This window comes from Haplochromis burtoni, unplaced genomic scaffold, assembly GCF_018398535.1.
Source record: "Haplochromis burtoni strain Fernald_Lab_line unplaced genomic scaffold, NCSU_Asbu1 Contig_8, whole genome shotgun sequence".
NCBI classification, from domain to species: domain Eukaryota; kingdom Metazoa; phylum Chordata; class Actinopteri; order Cichliformes; family Cichlidae; genus Haplochromis; species Haplochromis burtoni.
Genome location: NW_024582369.1, coordinates 4,530,810 through 4,544,997, shown reverse-complemented (window position 1 = coordinate 4,544,997; position 14,188 = coordinate 4,530,810). Strand labels below are relative to the sequence as shown.

At 40.5% G+C, this 14,188-nt stretch overlaps 1 protein-coding gene across 2 annotated transcripts; it reads left to right on the top strand.

The window, feature by feature from the left end:
• Positions 1 to 1,149: 1,149 nt before the first annotated feature.
• fez2b (fasciculation and elongation protein zeta 2b) lies at positions 1,150 to 13,636 on the top strand. Of its 2 annotated transcripts, XM_005914292.3 has the most exons (10): positions 1,150 to 1,570; positions 5,089 to 5,197; positions 5,398 to 5,514; positions 6,489 to 6,630; positions 8,414 to 8,541; positions 8,939 to 9,088; positions 9,306 to 9,386; positions 9,865 to 9,940; positions 10,234 to 10,299; positions 10,961 to 13,636. In XM_005914292.3, the coding sequence occupies exons 1-10, from the start codon at positions 1,266 to 1,268 to the stop codon at positions 10,975 to 10,977; spliced, it is 1,191 nt and encodes a 396-aa protein (XP_005914354.1). In that variant the 5' UTR covers positions 1,150 to 1,265; the 3' UTR covers positions 10,978 to 13,636. The 2 variants fall into 2 exon arrangements, with proteins under 2 accessions (XP_005914354.1, XP_005914355.1); XM_005914293.3 differs by lacking the exon at positions 9,306 to 9,386 and having other exon boundaries at positions 1,151 to 1,570.
• Positions 13,637 to 14,188: the final 552 nt, after the last annotated feature.

Genomic DNA, 14,188 nt, shown 5'->3' with positions numbered 1-14,188 from the left:
AAAAAAAATAAACAGGTCACAATGACTGACAATAAACACCGGTTATGAAAAGGGGAACATCTCGTTAAATACATTTTCATTAAATAAATTGTGATCATTTTGTTAAATTGTACTTTGACTTTTTTGGCAATATTGTGTTAGAGACTTTCATGCTAATAAAGCACCTTTGAATTGGAATTTGAAATATCGGGTCTATATTGAGACATGCAATTCTTTCATAATTACGGAAGCTTGTTTTCACCTTAGCAAAAAGTAAAAAAAATAAAAATAAAAATAAAAATAGATACATAAATACAATTGCCATCCAGAGCTAAGTTGAAATGCCACATTATTGTCTCTCAATTTTGAGTTACCTATGTCAGAATGTCCAAATTTCGAGATACAAACGCAAACCCAAAATATTGACTTTCAAACTGCATTTGTTTTATTCTTTTCCTTTTTTCAGAGGCGGAAAAAGGCTTCCATATATAATACCTGAATATTTACAGTTAGGAGCTTAAAAAAACTGGATCCTTTGGCCCCTTTCGCCCCCTGCTGGTTAATTTCGAACTACAAATGGCATTTGTCCCACAATAACAGGCGAGAAAGTAGTCATTGACATGACATTTACTTGTTTACATGTCATTTACTCAGATTTTAAAAAATACATTGGGTTTTAACAAGATATATATATATATATTATGATATATATGATATGTTTTGTGCAGATGGATGAAAGATTATCGGGGTTGCTAAAATGATTTGATGATTATGTCGTCGGAGTACTGGCCATAGTAAAGACTCCAATGATCACATGCCAAAAAGTGATCTGTTATAAATGACTTCTTGTCCAGTAATCTGTCAAACATATTCTCATGAGATCATTCCTGTCACAAGGTAAAAGCTGCAATTAGTTTTTGTAGATACAAAGATTCTTTATTGCCATGCAGTCACAGAACGAACTCATGTGGTAGTTCTCAGCCTAAAAGCAGACGGTATTTAAAACAACAGGGTAACAGTACATACAAACAAGATATAACTCAAGAAAACAACATAGAAACACCGGAAACCTAATTTTTCGACACATGGATCACTTTTTGGCACGACACCTGCCGTGTTTGTTTTGCTCCATGGAAAAGGGGAGGGACGTCGCCGCGACGTCACGCGGCTCGGTCCGCCCACCCCGCTTCTCCTCTGTGTCTCCTTCTCGCAGTCTGGTCGAGAGTCAAAGCCGAAAGCAGAGAGAACATCGACGGTTCTAACTGAACCGAGAATCCACGGCAGTCATGGCGGCGCCGTTAGCCCACTTTGATGAGGACTGGCAGGACTTTAACGAATTCAAGCCGTCCTCGGACGTGGTCGACCCACTAGACAAGCTGAACTCAAACGTGGGCGATTCGTCGGGCCTAGACGATTTCTCGGATCTGGACAACAGTTTCTCTGGGGAGATCTGCAGCTTCAAGTCGATGGAGGACCTTGTCCACGACTTCGACGAGAAGCTCACAGTGTGTTTCCGAAACTACAACACTACGACGGAAAACATAGCTCCCATTAAACCTATCACCGAGGATAATTACTTGAAAGACGACGAGTGAGTGTGATTTTTTTTTTTTTATTGCCAGTTTTCTTAACGCTAACTTTTAATCTCCCGGCTAGCTAACCACTTTAGCCTCTCCAGGCTAACCTTACATTGGCACTATGGGAATCTTAGCTAGCTTCAATCAGTGCTATGCAATATTTAGCCAGAATACACTTACGATAACACATAACTGAACGTGTTAAACCCATTATCTGTCACAGCTTGACTCGTTAAGTTGGTCTTTAAGAAGGAATAGCATTTTACAAGCAACAAATACAAAAAAATTTTGCTATCTAAAGAAGGAATCAAGAGCTATTTATGCGTGGAGGACGTGTTAACGTGCCACGTTAACAGTGCTGGTTTTCATGCTGGACTGCTTGATGTTGGCCATAAAACTAGTGATCCTTAAATTGTACATTTGGGAATAACTGAATAGTTGTTGACCCCTGTGCAAATACTCTGTCTCCTCCTGTTTTCAAATTGCCTTTCTCACACGACACAAAAGAGTTTCTGCTTTTGGCTTTCATGATGTTTCCTCTTTCTGGATACAGAGACAAGCATTCATAGATTTTATTGCTACCCTGATGTCAGCCTCCTTCACTTATGGTGGCTTATCAGTATTTATTTATTATATATTATCTGCTGTGCCACATGCACCTTGCACTAGATTAATGTTTAAAAACAGTGGGATGGGTAACAAAAAGAAGAAAATCCACAAAATGTCATGGTAAATGAAATAACTGGGTATGAAATAAAAATTGATCAAAACCTTCTATTGACTTCAACATCTGGTCTCACCGTGGACTCTACATAGCCAGGTGTGAAATTGCCTTAAGCCTGCATTCTTTCTAATGGGAGCAGACAGAAAGACAGGAAAAACCATCCCACTTCTAACTGCAGTACTTTTTGTACCTGAGTAAATATTTCCCTCATTTGCTGGATAGATACCTTCTTATATTGTCTTGTATAGTGGTCATTTTTTTTATAAGTTATGGTTCTGTTTAGGCTGAAATAGCTTATGCATAAGCCACATGATTCTGGAGCATCTGTCTTGTGTTTGACGATTGTTGTTTGGGTGTGCTTAATATCCCTAGATTGTCACTGATGGTTCCAAAATTCTAAACTTTAAAGGAGGATTCAAAATGGGTGTCCAGGAACCCAAGTGGGTGATGTCAAGGTCACTCAGTGGTTTTTATCACTAAAATGTTTTCTATTTATTTATTTATTATAAATTCCACATGGAGGTACTTAGTTTATGTTGTATCTCACAGACACACACACATTTACATGAAAACCTTCTATTAATTCAAAGCGGCAAGTCACATCAGCCCTGCAGCCAGTGTAGTTGTCACTTTAACTACTAAGCTGTCTTGACTGCATGAGTCACTCTCCTCCTCCCTTTTGTAACTAATATTTCAACACTGTGGCACTGTAAGATGCAAGCACACGATGCGGGGAAGCTTTCCTACTGCTGACATGAACAGAACAGAGGTTAGCCATGGATTTCTGCTTTTATAGAGGAATTATAGCGGAACACAGGATAAATTGATAACACACAAACATAAGTGTACTTATCATGTCTTTTTTTAGACACACAAAATAGTAGCACACAGTTAAGGCTGTAAAGGTTGCCGTACCCTTGTGATCAACTTGTCCAAAAGTTACTTGGAGTGAGACGTACCCACTAAGAAGTTTTAAAATTGGATTTGCAGGTTGTACAGGTCCCCCTCCTTATAATTAGAGGCATCAGAGTTTGCTTTTTCTCAGGAAACAGTGGTGGATGTGTGACCCATTCAGAACAACTTTCCTAAGATTCAAAAGCCTCCATAAACCTTTTCTAACAGTTTTTGACACAGACAGAGGGTCCAGAGGATTGTGCGTAGACTTATACAAAACTCTGCTTGAGCACCCAGTTTTGATTTTTATCCTTTTCTTTCTTTTTTTCCACTTCAGTGCAACACACAGACAGTTATGCACATCAGAGAGCTTGTCACAGCAAAAAGAAGTAGCAGTCTGTCTCACTTAATGATCAGTGGAATCCTGTGGGGAAGCTGGCATGACAGCGGAAAGAAAACATTTATGGTTGTTGTAGGTAAAGAAACAGGAAGCGGGGAACGTAATAATTGGACAGCAGCCTAGTCAAGCCTAAAGAGCAGTGCCAGACTCGGTGAGAGTCTTTTCTGGATGACTGCACTTTTGCGGGACGTGCCTAGACGCTTAACGAGTTCTCTGGCAAAACCATGCCTGAGACGAACTGTGGGATGACAAATGTGTGTGTGCTTGAAACAAAGTGGGTAAAAAAATTATATATATTTGTACCCCTGCAAGCATATACGTATTCTTAAAGTAATCCGGGCAAATTTCCTCAGCACTGAGGTAAAAACAAACCGATCGAAAATTTCCATTGAAATAACAACCAGGCTTGTTTTTAAAATGCAAATGCACTCGGTGAAACTGAAGCTAATGGTGCGTTTTGGCACACGCTCACGTGGCAGAGACGGCGTCAGTGCTCAAGGCACAAAAAATAGTTCCTTGCCAGCCTTTGCCCTATTTAGAACGACCCAACAGCCCCACGCTTCCCAAGCTGTGCATGAGCACTTCAGGGAGAAATGTGCATGTTATATAAACATTTGCCTGTGTGTGTCTGTGTGTTTGTGTTTCCGAGGATGAGCAAGAGGCTATGACAATGCAGAGCCATTGTGACACATGGGTTCACAGCATCCATCCTCTTTGTGCTCGCACATGCAGAGCCAAAAGAGGAGGGGAAAAAATGAACCTCATGCATGCACACTTGAGTTTAAACCCTGAACTGATTTGATTTTCTGTCCTAGAGTTTAAAAAAAAAACACGCAAAAGTACCCCATGGGGGACTAGATGAAAGTAGTTTCCCGCAGTAATTATATAATTGAACCTAACCTTTATCCATTTCACAAGAATCCTCCGAGCCTGCTGACAGTCTGTTAACAAATATGTTTTTACGCATGATGCTGGATTTGTGTTTAACAGTAACTTGTTGTGTTGAACAGACTCCGTGCCACCATCTGTTCGTCTCTGCTAAGTTGTCTGCCAAACTCGAATGCTGCACAGTATTGTAAACATTCAACAGACTGTTGGTGTCACTGTAAACCCCCCCCCCCCCCCAAATCACCCAGTGTTAGTCACACACTCAGAAAGAGCTCTAATAGTAAAAATTCTGAAAATATTTGGAGAACCAACAGTTTAACCAATGGTTCGTCACATTTCAGCAGACCCTGGGCAAATGACGTGTTTGTTAGAGCTGTCGCATTTATCAGCGGCTTCGGTGTGATTCAGCAGCAAGAACATGTTGAAGTGGTGAGGGGGTGGTCAGAGAACAGGACACAAAAAGTGCCAAGTAATCATGTGTCATACTAAAAAGAGAAGGACGCTATCTGTCCTGTGTACAGATAAAACTACTTTTCACCCGTCCTTCTCTGTTTTGCTCACTACTTCTCTTTATTTCTCATAATACCCAATCCTAACTGCGTCACGGATGCTTGTCTTTGCTCCAGGGTGTGGAACGCACTGACGGATAACTACGGCAATGTGATGCCGGTGGACTGGAAGACATCGCACACTCGCTCCTTACACCTGCCTTCCCTCAACCTCACCGAACACGAGGTACCGCAGAGGCAAACACGGTCCAATGTCATGTCCGATGTTTATAACACAGTAGATATACATTTCTAAAAGTGAAGTGCACAGATCGGTAATCAGTTTGAACCCTCTGCCTTCAATCTACTTAACCACCTGTTTGTTGTCTCATCCAAGTTTCCTATCTGTCTCTCAATCTCTGCCCTCGCTTCTTTCCCCTGGGACAGAAGTTGGATAACCAATCTTTAGATCTGTCTGACGATGAGGAGCTGAGGGAGCAGATGGACATGCACTCAATCATCGTCTCGTGCATCAACGACGAGCCGCTTTTCACAGCCGAGCAGGTAAAACATTCACACCTGAGCACAGCAGTGTTGTGCTTTTGGCAGATGTTAAAGAAACTTTGATGTGGATAATTGTGCCTCAGTAGAATTGACATATTTAGCATCTTATGAAGAGCAGAAAACACAGTCTATCTATCCAACTTACAAAGATGCACTGAAATCCTCAACGCAGTCACATTTGGCTAAAGATGTGTTTCCAATAGATTCACTTAGCAATCATGGCTTTGGGACAATAATGTTCAAAAGACATGCTATCCTGTAGCTCAGGGTTTTTTTCGCATCCATCATGCAGGTACAATGGAGTGATAGACTTTATATTTTGCTCTCAAAAAGGTGAATAAACAGCTTATTTGTGTATTAAGATGTCTTAACTCACAGAAATGTAACACCATTTCAAAGTGAAAGCATTGCCCTATGATTTTGATTTTGTTTGTTTTTCTTAGAGATGCACCAAATTCATATGAATAAGGAGGAGCACTTTTATTTCGCTGCAGAGATTTGGATATTGGCACCATAACATGGATGTCAAAGCAGCGTTATTTTTACGTGACAGAGTAGGGAAAACGTTTTCGTCACTAGAATAAAAAATCATCATGTCAATATAGATCAGAACAGTTGTTCCAATCGTTTTGGTCATGTAAACACACACTGGGTTCTGCTGCTTTTTCTTGAAATCGCTCACCTTATCCCCATGATTGGGGACCGTAGGACTCTGATTTCAGCCTATGTTTACGTGAACTAGCAATAATGTTTTCTGTGAGGGAATGTATGAAGCCTTTAGCATGGTGCTAGTTGTAATGGGAGGTGAGGATAAACGTTTTTTCATTTTCAAAATGAATTATTTTTTAACACAATTTAGTGGACTACATGCTTAATTTAGACATTTTGTTTCTACCCCCATACCAATACCAGCGTTGGTATCAATACTATTGATATTTGGATTGATCCGCCCACCTCTGTTGTTTTTTGTACAGGTGATTGAGGAGATAGAGGAGATGATGCAGGAGTCTCCAGACCCAGAGGACGATGAGAGTCCTTCACAGTCCGACTTGTCCATGCTCTCTCAAGACCTCAATGCTCTAAAACGCTCCGGGTCCAACACCAGCTACGAGGACCGTGAGTATCACCGTGTACCACTAAATTGCAGCAACATAAAGCTTTAAAGGCAAAACGCTTTGATGGTGGCGTGCTCGTTCCTCATGTCTGCGCTGTCCAGTGCGTGAAGAAATGGTCAGGCACATGCACTCGTCTGATAACATTCTTACATAACGCGTAACAAATGCGGACAAACAGCAAGTGTGTTGCCCCAAAATGTTATATAATTACAAGCGTATATCTGCCTAATGCTCGACTGGGGTGGAATATGCATTTGTACACAGAAAGCCTTAAGGCCATTTTGTTTCAGGTATTTGCATCTGTTAACTGCAGATTCTAGTGGGTTTGGGTTTTTTCAAACACTGGAAACAAGGACTGTGATTGTCACAATGTTTGTCTGCAGTATTTAAACATTTACTCTTATTTGAAGGAATAAAAATAAGTAAAGCTACACAACATGTTGCCAAAATACCTTCTTTTCTTTCTTCATTTCTCGCATTAAATTTGTTTAAGATGTAAAAGGTTTCGTGTAGGTTGTATATTTGTCTGACTTAAAAACATTCAAGTGTAAATTATGTGTTTTTTTTCCCCAACAAACACTGTATAGACTTAAAACATGGCAATCCATAATCTATAATTAATTGTGACCCTCTGGAACTATATGGAGGTGTATTATTTCATGGCCTTCAGATCTTTTTTGCTGAAACCTTCGGGCAGTGGGCGTGTAGCCCCCAGCCAGTATCAGCATGAGGGCTGCGTAGGCAGGAGTCTATTAAAAAAAAAAAGGTGCCAACAAGGTTACATCACTGTCTCATCCTCTGCTGTCTGTGTCGTGGAAATGAAAGCACCTCTATCGGTGCTTTCATTTGTGCTGACTTCCCCCATATTGGATCTCCTTCTTGGATTTCAACTTTTCCCAGCGAGACCTAGAAAGACATTCAAGAAAGAGACACGAAAACAGAGGATGCAAAGCTTCTTAATGAGAAGTAATCGATTCCACAACATCTGTGATAACTGGCATCATTCTGTGCTACTTTTAGAAGTGCTGTATGTGTACGTCAGACCATCGGCACGTCCAGAAGCATCCTCGCTTCTCATCTTCTTAAGTCTGGATCTTAGTGGGTTGTAAGATATATTTTTTTTCAATGAAAGACTGGGAGTCATTTCCATGTCATAAGAGAGAAAAAAAGACACAAGGAAGCTTAAGTTAGCAACGCTACCCTCAAATTCAATTCAGTTAAGTTTTAGCACCAAATCACAACAATGGTTGCCTCAAGGTGCCTTTAAATTGTAACATTAACAACCCACAATAATGGAGAGACCTCCAACAATCAGCAATCAATTGGTAACAGTGGGAAGGAAAACTCCCATTAAACAAGGAAGAAACCTTGTTTAAAGAGGCCACACCTCCATATTTGTATGGAGGCGTAGCCGTGTTTTTTTTTTTTTTGTGCGTTGAAACCTAACCTTTACCGAAACAATAGAAAAATAACAACATCTTCTCTGATTGACATTTGTTTTCACTAAAGCTGCGCTGTCTCTCTTTCTCTCAGCATTCGTGCTCTAGCTTGCTCAAACACTGCTGCATAATGCACCTTTAAATGAATAATGCCTCTTTGTCTCCTTTTAAACTGGTACAGCAGATGCTTATAACCTGGTTATTACACATGTGAATCTTGTAATAGCACTAAAGTAACTGATACAATGTAAGGATTTTGTAAACTGCTGTTCATTGTGAACACCCGTCAACCCACGTACACCATCTTCACTCTCCTCCTTCCTCGTATGTTCACACGGTCCTCAGGGCTGCGTCAGATGTCCGTGTCGGAGCTGACTGAGACTCTGGAGGAAGTGGAGGCGGCCATTCGTCGCTACAGTGAGGAGCTGATCCAGGCTCTGGCTCTGCGAGATGAATTGGACTATGAAAAGGAGGTACTTTGATTTATTTAATTATTTTTTTAAATCCACAGCAAGGCAATGACGTTCAGGCTCTACAATGACAAATGGCGGCAAAAAAAATAATAGCCTGTCAGAAAAGCTCTGTAGTACTTTGAGGTAAATAAGCCTAATGTGAAAGGACAGTTAATCGATAACCTATTTGTTTTATAGCAGCAGCTCTCACAGTTTTCTACAAGCCTATGAACCGCTGGCAGCTTTATTTTTAGCCTGACTTGTCATTGTCACGATTCTGTCACACCGTTCTGTTTGTTTTTTGTTTTTTTTCTTTGAAGCATCCAAAAATAGATTTCTGGCATATTAATAATGATTTTAATGAGAATAGCAAAGGGTAGTGTGGTCACAATTAAACAGTTTTTTTGCATGTATCCAGGTGAAGAACAGCTTCATCTCACTGCTCATTGAAGTGCAGAACAGACAGAAGGAGCACCGCGAGCTGCTGCGAAAGAAGAAGAAAATCCGGCACACGACTACGACGGGGCCCAACGGCCAGAGGACGGCCAGCACGCACATACCCGGCACAGTGAGTCACGTGGTCACGCTTGTGGAAGAAGACATGCATGACTTTGATGAAAGTGTTTAAATTATGAGGAGAGATGCATAACCTGATAAACGGTCTGCATGTGTGAGAATCTTTCATCACAGCACCAAAGGTTCTGCCAAGCGCTCTTCTTCTCTTCGCACTGAAACCAAATCCTTCTCATCTCTCGCTTCTTCTATCTTCCTCTCGCTTCTTGTAGCTCCTCACTGTGGAGGGACTCTCCAATATCATTCAAAATGGCCTCCGTCAAACTTTTGGCAACACAGGAGGGGACAAACAGGTGCCCCTGCTCTTTCCTCTTTCCACTTCCACTGCAGATAAAATTCTCTGCTTCTTCTGTTTGTTTGTTTTTTGTCCTGCCGCCATATTTGCTTCCTTTTGTGCAGCTGCAAACACATGCTTGCCATCGTTTTAATCTGTCTTCTTCATATTTATTTATTTTTTAATTATTCTTTTTTTCCTTCACTTTAGTCATTCTTATCTTTGCCTTTTGTCAAATGTTTTTCTTTTTTCCAGCATGTACGTCTCATTCATCTGATATTTTTATTTTATTTTTTTTACCCTCGCTTCAGTAAACATTTTCTCTGAGCGGCTGCTGAAAGGTTGCAACCAGCAGCCAAATATTTACCACATGTTCATGTGATCTGCATGGCGCTCACAGATATCATATTTTTATTTTTTTTTATTTTGGCGTGAAGCATGACGGTAGCTTTTTGTAGCTGTGTCATTGTATTTGACATAATTGACTTTCTTTGCAGTACCTGACCACAGTGATCCCTTATGAGAAGAAAGCAGGCCCCCCGTCTGTAGAAGATCTCCAGATCCTCACAAAGAGTGAGTCGAAAGTCTTATCAGAGAAACGCAAATGTGTTGCATCATCATTTGGAGGGTGTTTGGATTCATATATGAAGTAAACAACAATTTACATTCGATGATTACAATTCAAACCTGTGTGAATTTTATCAGTTGGACAAACTTCTTTTCATCTGCACCAACCCAGATAAAATGACATTCAGTAAAATAATATTGTGTTACCAGGCAAACCCGGTGTTGCTGTTTGATTGGGGCTAACCTGTCAGTTTGTGTGGTTGTTTTCTAAATGTAAAAAGCTGCTGTCTTCATTCTAGTCCTCCATGCCATGAGGGATGACAGTGAGAAGGTACCTGCCCTCCTAACAGACTATATTCTCAAAGGTAAGCACTAAGACTTTATATCAAGTCTATAATTTGACTAAAACGGAGAAAAAAACAGTCCAAATTTTATATCTCTCTCACAATCAGGTGACTTTATTCAGACACCCACACTCTGTTTTGTAAGAAAAGGGGGGAAACGCAGAGTTCCCTTCTTTGTTTTTAGGGAAGCTGAGAGTGCAGAAACGTAGGCCACTGTACAAAGGTTAATTAAAGGAGAAGAGAAATCGTTTCCTTGCCACCCTTCAGTGTTGACCTGTACTTCCTTTGTCTTTCACCTGTGCCGCGTTGTCCTTTGGGGGTAGCTCTGGTATGAGAGCAGTGGAAACTGAGGTTTGAGAGGTGACCACAGATCCAATTCTCTCTCTGTGCGCATTGGTGACCTTAGCTATGCCCAGAAGCAGCAGCCGTCCCCTCACTCCCTCCTCGCTACTGTGGTGCTTGTTTGCTGCACTACACTTCCTCCTAAAACACAAAAGCACACCCATATTTTGCCTTTACTGCGAGCTTGTAGTGGTACCTACCTGTTCATGTGTGCTTCTCACCTGTAATTACCATTTCCTCTTCACTCACTGGGTCCGTGCTGTAGTTGCTTTTGCCTAATGTGCAGCTCTCTTTTGTGCAAATAAAGTAAAGGGCATTTCTGCTCTTGTTCTCTCCACAGTCCTCTGTCCCACGTAAAGTCAAAGGCAACACTTCTGTTTCCAGAACCATCCACTGGACCATCAGAAGAGGGTTCTGGTAATCCAGGAAAAACCCACAAAGTGGCCCCCAGTTTCCACATCATAGACTTTCTTTCCTTGTGGTACTTTTTTTTTTAAACTCTGTTGATCCTAGGATTTTAACGCTCCTTGACTCGTATATTCCAATGTAACTTTTAACTTTTTAATGCTTGAGTACTACATCTCTATGTATGTTCTGACTGCATGATAACTTGTCTATAGATGCCAGTAATCAGTATTAGTCTGAACACTTCACTTCCTGGTTTGTGTAGGGCTTTTTTTTTTTTTTTTTTTGAGTTGTGAACAGTCAGGAAAATAACAAAAGTTCAACCTGCGTGCAACGTCATCAAGCTTGTGTGAGGTGAAATTTGCATCTGTGTAGTTCATGCCTGACAGGAAAAACGAATCCGGGCAGAATCTGTGAATCTCAAAGTGCCGGGCAAGTCGTGTTATGAAGTCTTGTTTTGTTATTTCCTCGTTAGGAATCCATTGCATTAATGGCATTTGTTGATGGTTGCACATCATGACAGCGTCTTAAGGTTGAAAACTGCTTGGTGAGGATCAAGGAACAAACCCTTTAATTTAAAAATGCAAAACTGTAGGTAGTGATGTTGTTGCATGTTGCTTTAGGGTTTGCACTCGTTAGTAGCTGTTAGCTGAATGTTAAGATGAAATATTTTGTATATGATGAAAGAAATTGCACAGTTTGGGGAACTTTTTTTTTTTAAATAGGGAAAAAAAGTGGAAAGACTTAAAGTCGTAGCTGGATGAACAAATATGTAAAGCATATTTTTGGATAAGGGGATGTTTTTAGTGAGATAAGGGACTTTGTAAACATTTTGTAAATCTAGTCTGTTGACCTCTGAGCCCTCAAGTAGTAACCTCCCCATTCCCACCAATGTCATCACTTCCCCACGAGGTGTCATTTCACGAGTCTGCAGATACCTCATGTGCTAAAGTTCAGCATTAGTGGCAACCAGTCTGTCTGATTGTATGTTAGCTTGGTGTTGTAGCTCAAATGAAGTCAGATTTGGTAAATAGTTAAGCATCTGTTATTAGTTGTGGCATTTTTAAACCAGTCTCTTACATCTTTAGCAGTTAAATTTTAGTGGTAGCACTTTACTCCGTCAGTGATCTGATCGTGTGCTGTCGTAGCCTCAGTCGTAGTCTCAGTAGATTAGTGTGTGGTGAAGCAAAACTGCTGTGTAATGTCTTCGGCGGCTCTGGAGAACCTTTAACATGATGTCACCAAGGTTATTTCATCCCAGGCTTGAGAAAACCTTCAGGATCTGCACTAGGACTAAAAGTCTGGGCTTTCTTCCAAGTCTTTCTGGAAGTGCAATACTTACTGGCAGGAGTTGCCCCTCTAAAACCAACCGCGTCTTCAGCAAGTTGGCACGCTAACGTTCGAAACACCAGCCGCTACAGGTGCACCACACACTGTCAGATCAGGTCTAGCCTAGCTCTCAGGTACGATCATCAGTGTTAGTAGTTTAAATCATCCTCAGAAAGTTGCTGACATTCCTGAGTCGTCTTTTAGCAGCTAGACTCGGAGCTTGCTGCACTTCTATCTTAGAAATGTTCTCATGCATAGCAGCCACTCGGCTGAACCCGCTCAGAATCATGTAGTACGCTCTGCAGTCATAGCAGCAGCTGTAGCGCAGGTAACATCTGTAGAGGCTGCAGTAGCATCTGCTTGTTGTAGGGGTCTTCTTATAATAGCATAGCTGTGGTTAACACATCTGTCTTTTACTGGGTAATAATCGAACGCCTCGCTCTCGGAAAGGGGAGTGATGAAGATGATGAATGTCGGGGACCGCACAAACGGTTGCTTAAATGAATAGGGGGTCATTTATTTTGTAAAGGAAGTCAAAAGCTTGTAGTGCTGTGTTAAGACTATTTATATGTAACCTGTTTCTACTTTTGCCAGCTAAGAAAACATTCGCAACCAAGCATGTGCTGCATGCACTTTAGTGTTGCAAACACATTTCTTATGGTTAATGATTTGTCTGTTTAGGAGCATATGGATATTAGATTAAAGGGACAAGCAGAGGTTTTTTTTTTTTTATAGTTTTAACTCGTGGTAAGTAATCAGAAGTCCTAAAATCAGAGGCAGCGAAATACTTAAATCATATCTTGAAAGGTGTCTATTGATTTGTCATAATCTGGTTAGGAAAGTGCTTGAATTAAACTAGCTTTTAATGCCATCTGTGTAAATAAAACACTGATTTATAATGACATGGCAGTCAGCACAGAGGTCACTGAAAGATCTCGTCTCAGGCCAGAGCCTCTCATCCGGCCTGCTCAGCAGACATATCAGTTCAACTACCAATTGAAAGATTTATATTTATATATGTACAACAAGCAATGAAATAAGAGGCTGCCTTTGTAAATGCCTGAAAATCTTTGTACAGTTAACAAATAACTCATTTTTTTAATGCAATATAATTCCCAAGTTTGGGGTTTAATGTTTACTGTCTCATGTGGTACTGCAATATATTAATTTATTATGTAAATGTTTGTTTTGTAACCATATTATTGACTGTAATGGTACAAGTGTTTTGTGCCCTCATTGCATTGCAACCCATTTCAAAATAAAAACTAGAGTTACCTCCTCATGCTTGTTTTCCCTGTTAATTTGCAGGTTAGGTCTGTGCATGTCCAACCTTGACCTTTCAGATATGAAGTGTAATTTCCTAATCTTTGCACAAATGTCTAACAGAGTAAAAAGTCCCATCCTAATTATTTTAGTGCATATTAAGTCACTGCTGTGTCAAAACTGTGTATTTGAATATCAAGGAAGACCATTTTTATCAAGTTTGAAAAACTTTCCAATATGATGTAGAAATTATTCACATGACTGTTTGCTTGATGTTGAGCAACTCGGGAAGTGTGGCTGAGGAAGCCTGATCTGGGAATCATGCTTTGGATTTCATGGAAAATATGAAATTCACCTGAAATGAATGACTCATATTTACCAGTTTAATGTTATCACTGTGAAAACATAGATGGGAAAGTCATAAAACTAAGACAGTCTAGCGTTTTCCTCCATCACGACCCTCTAATGCATGCAAACGTGCAAGCAGCTCTTTCCAGGGCGACCGGAGCTTTCTCCCAAATGGTGAAAAAAGACTGAATAGAGGCTGTTCATTCAGCTTTTTTTCTTTTTT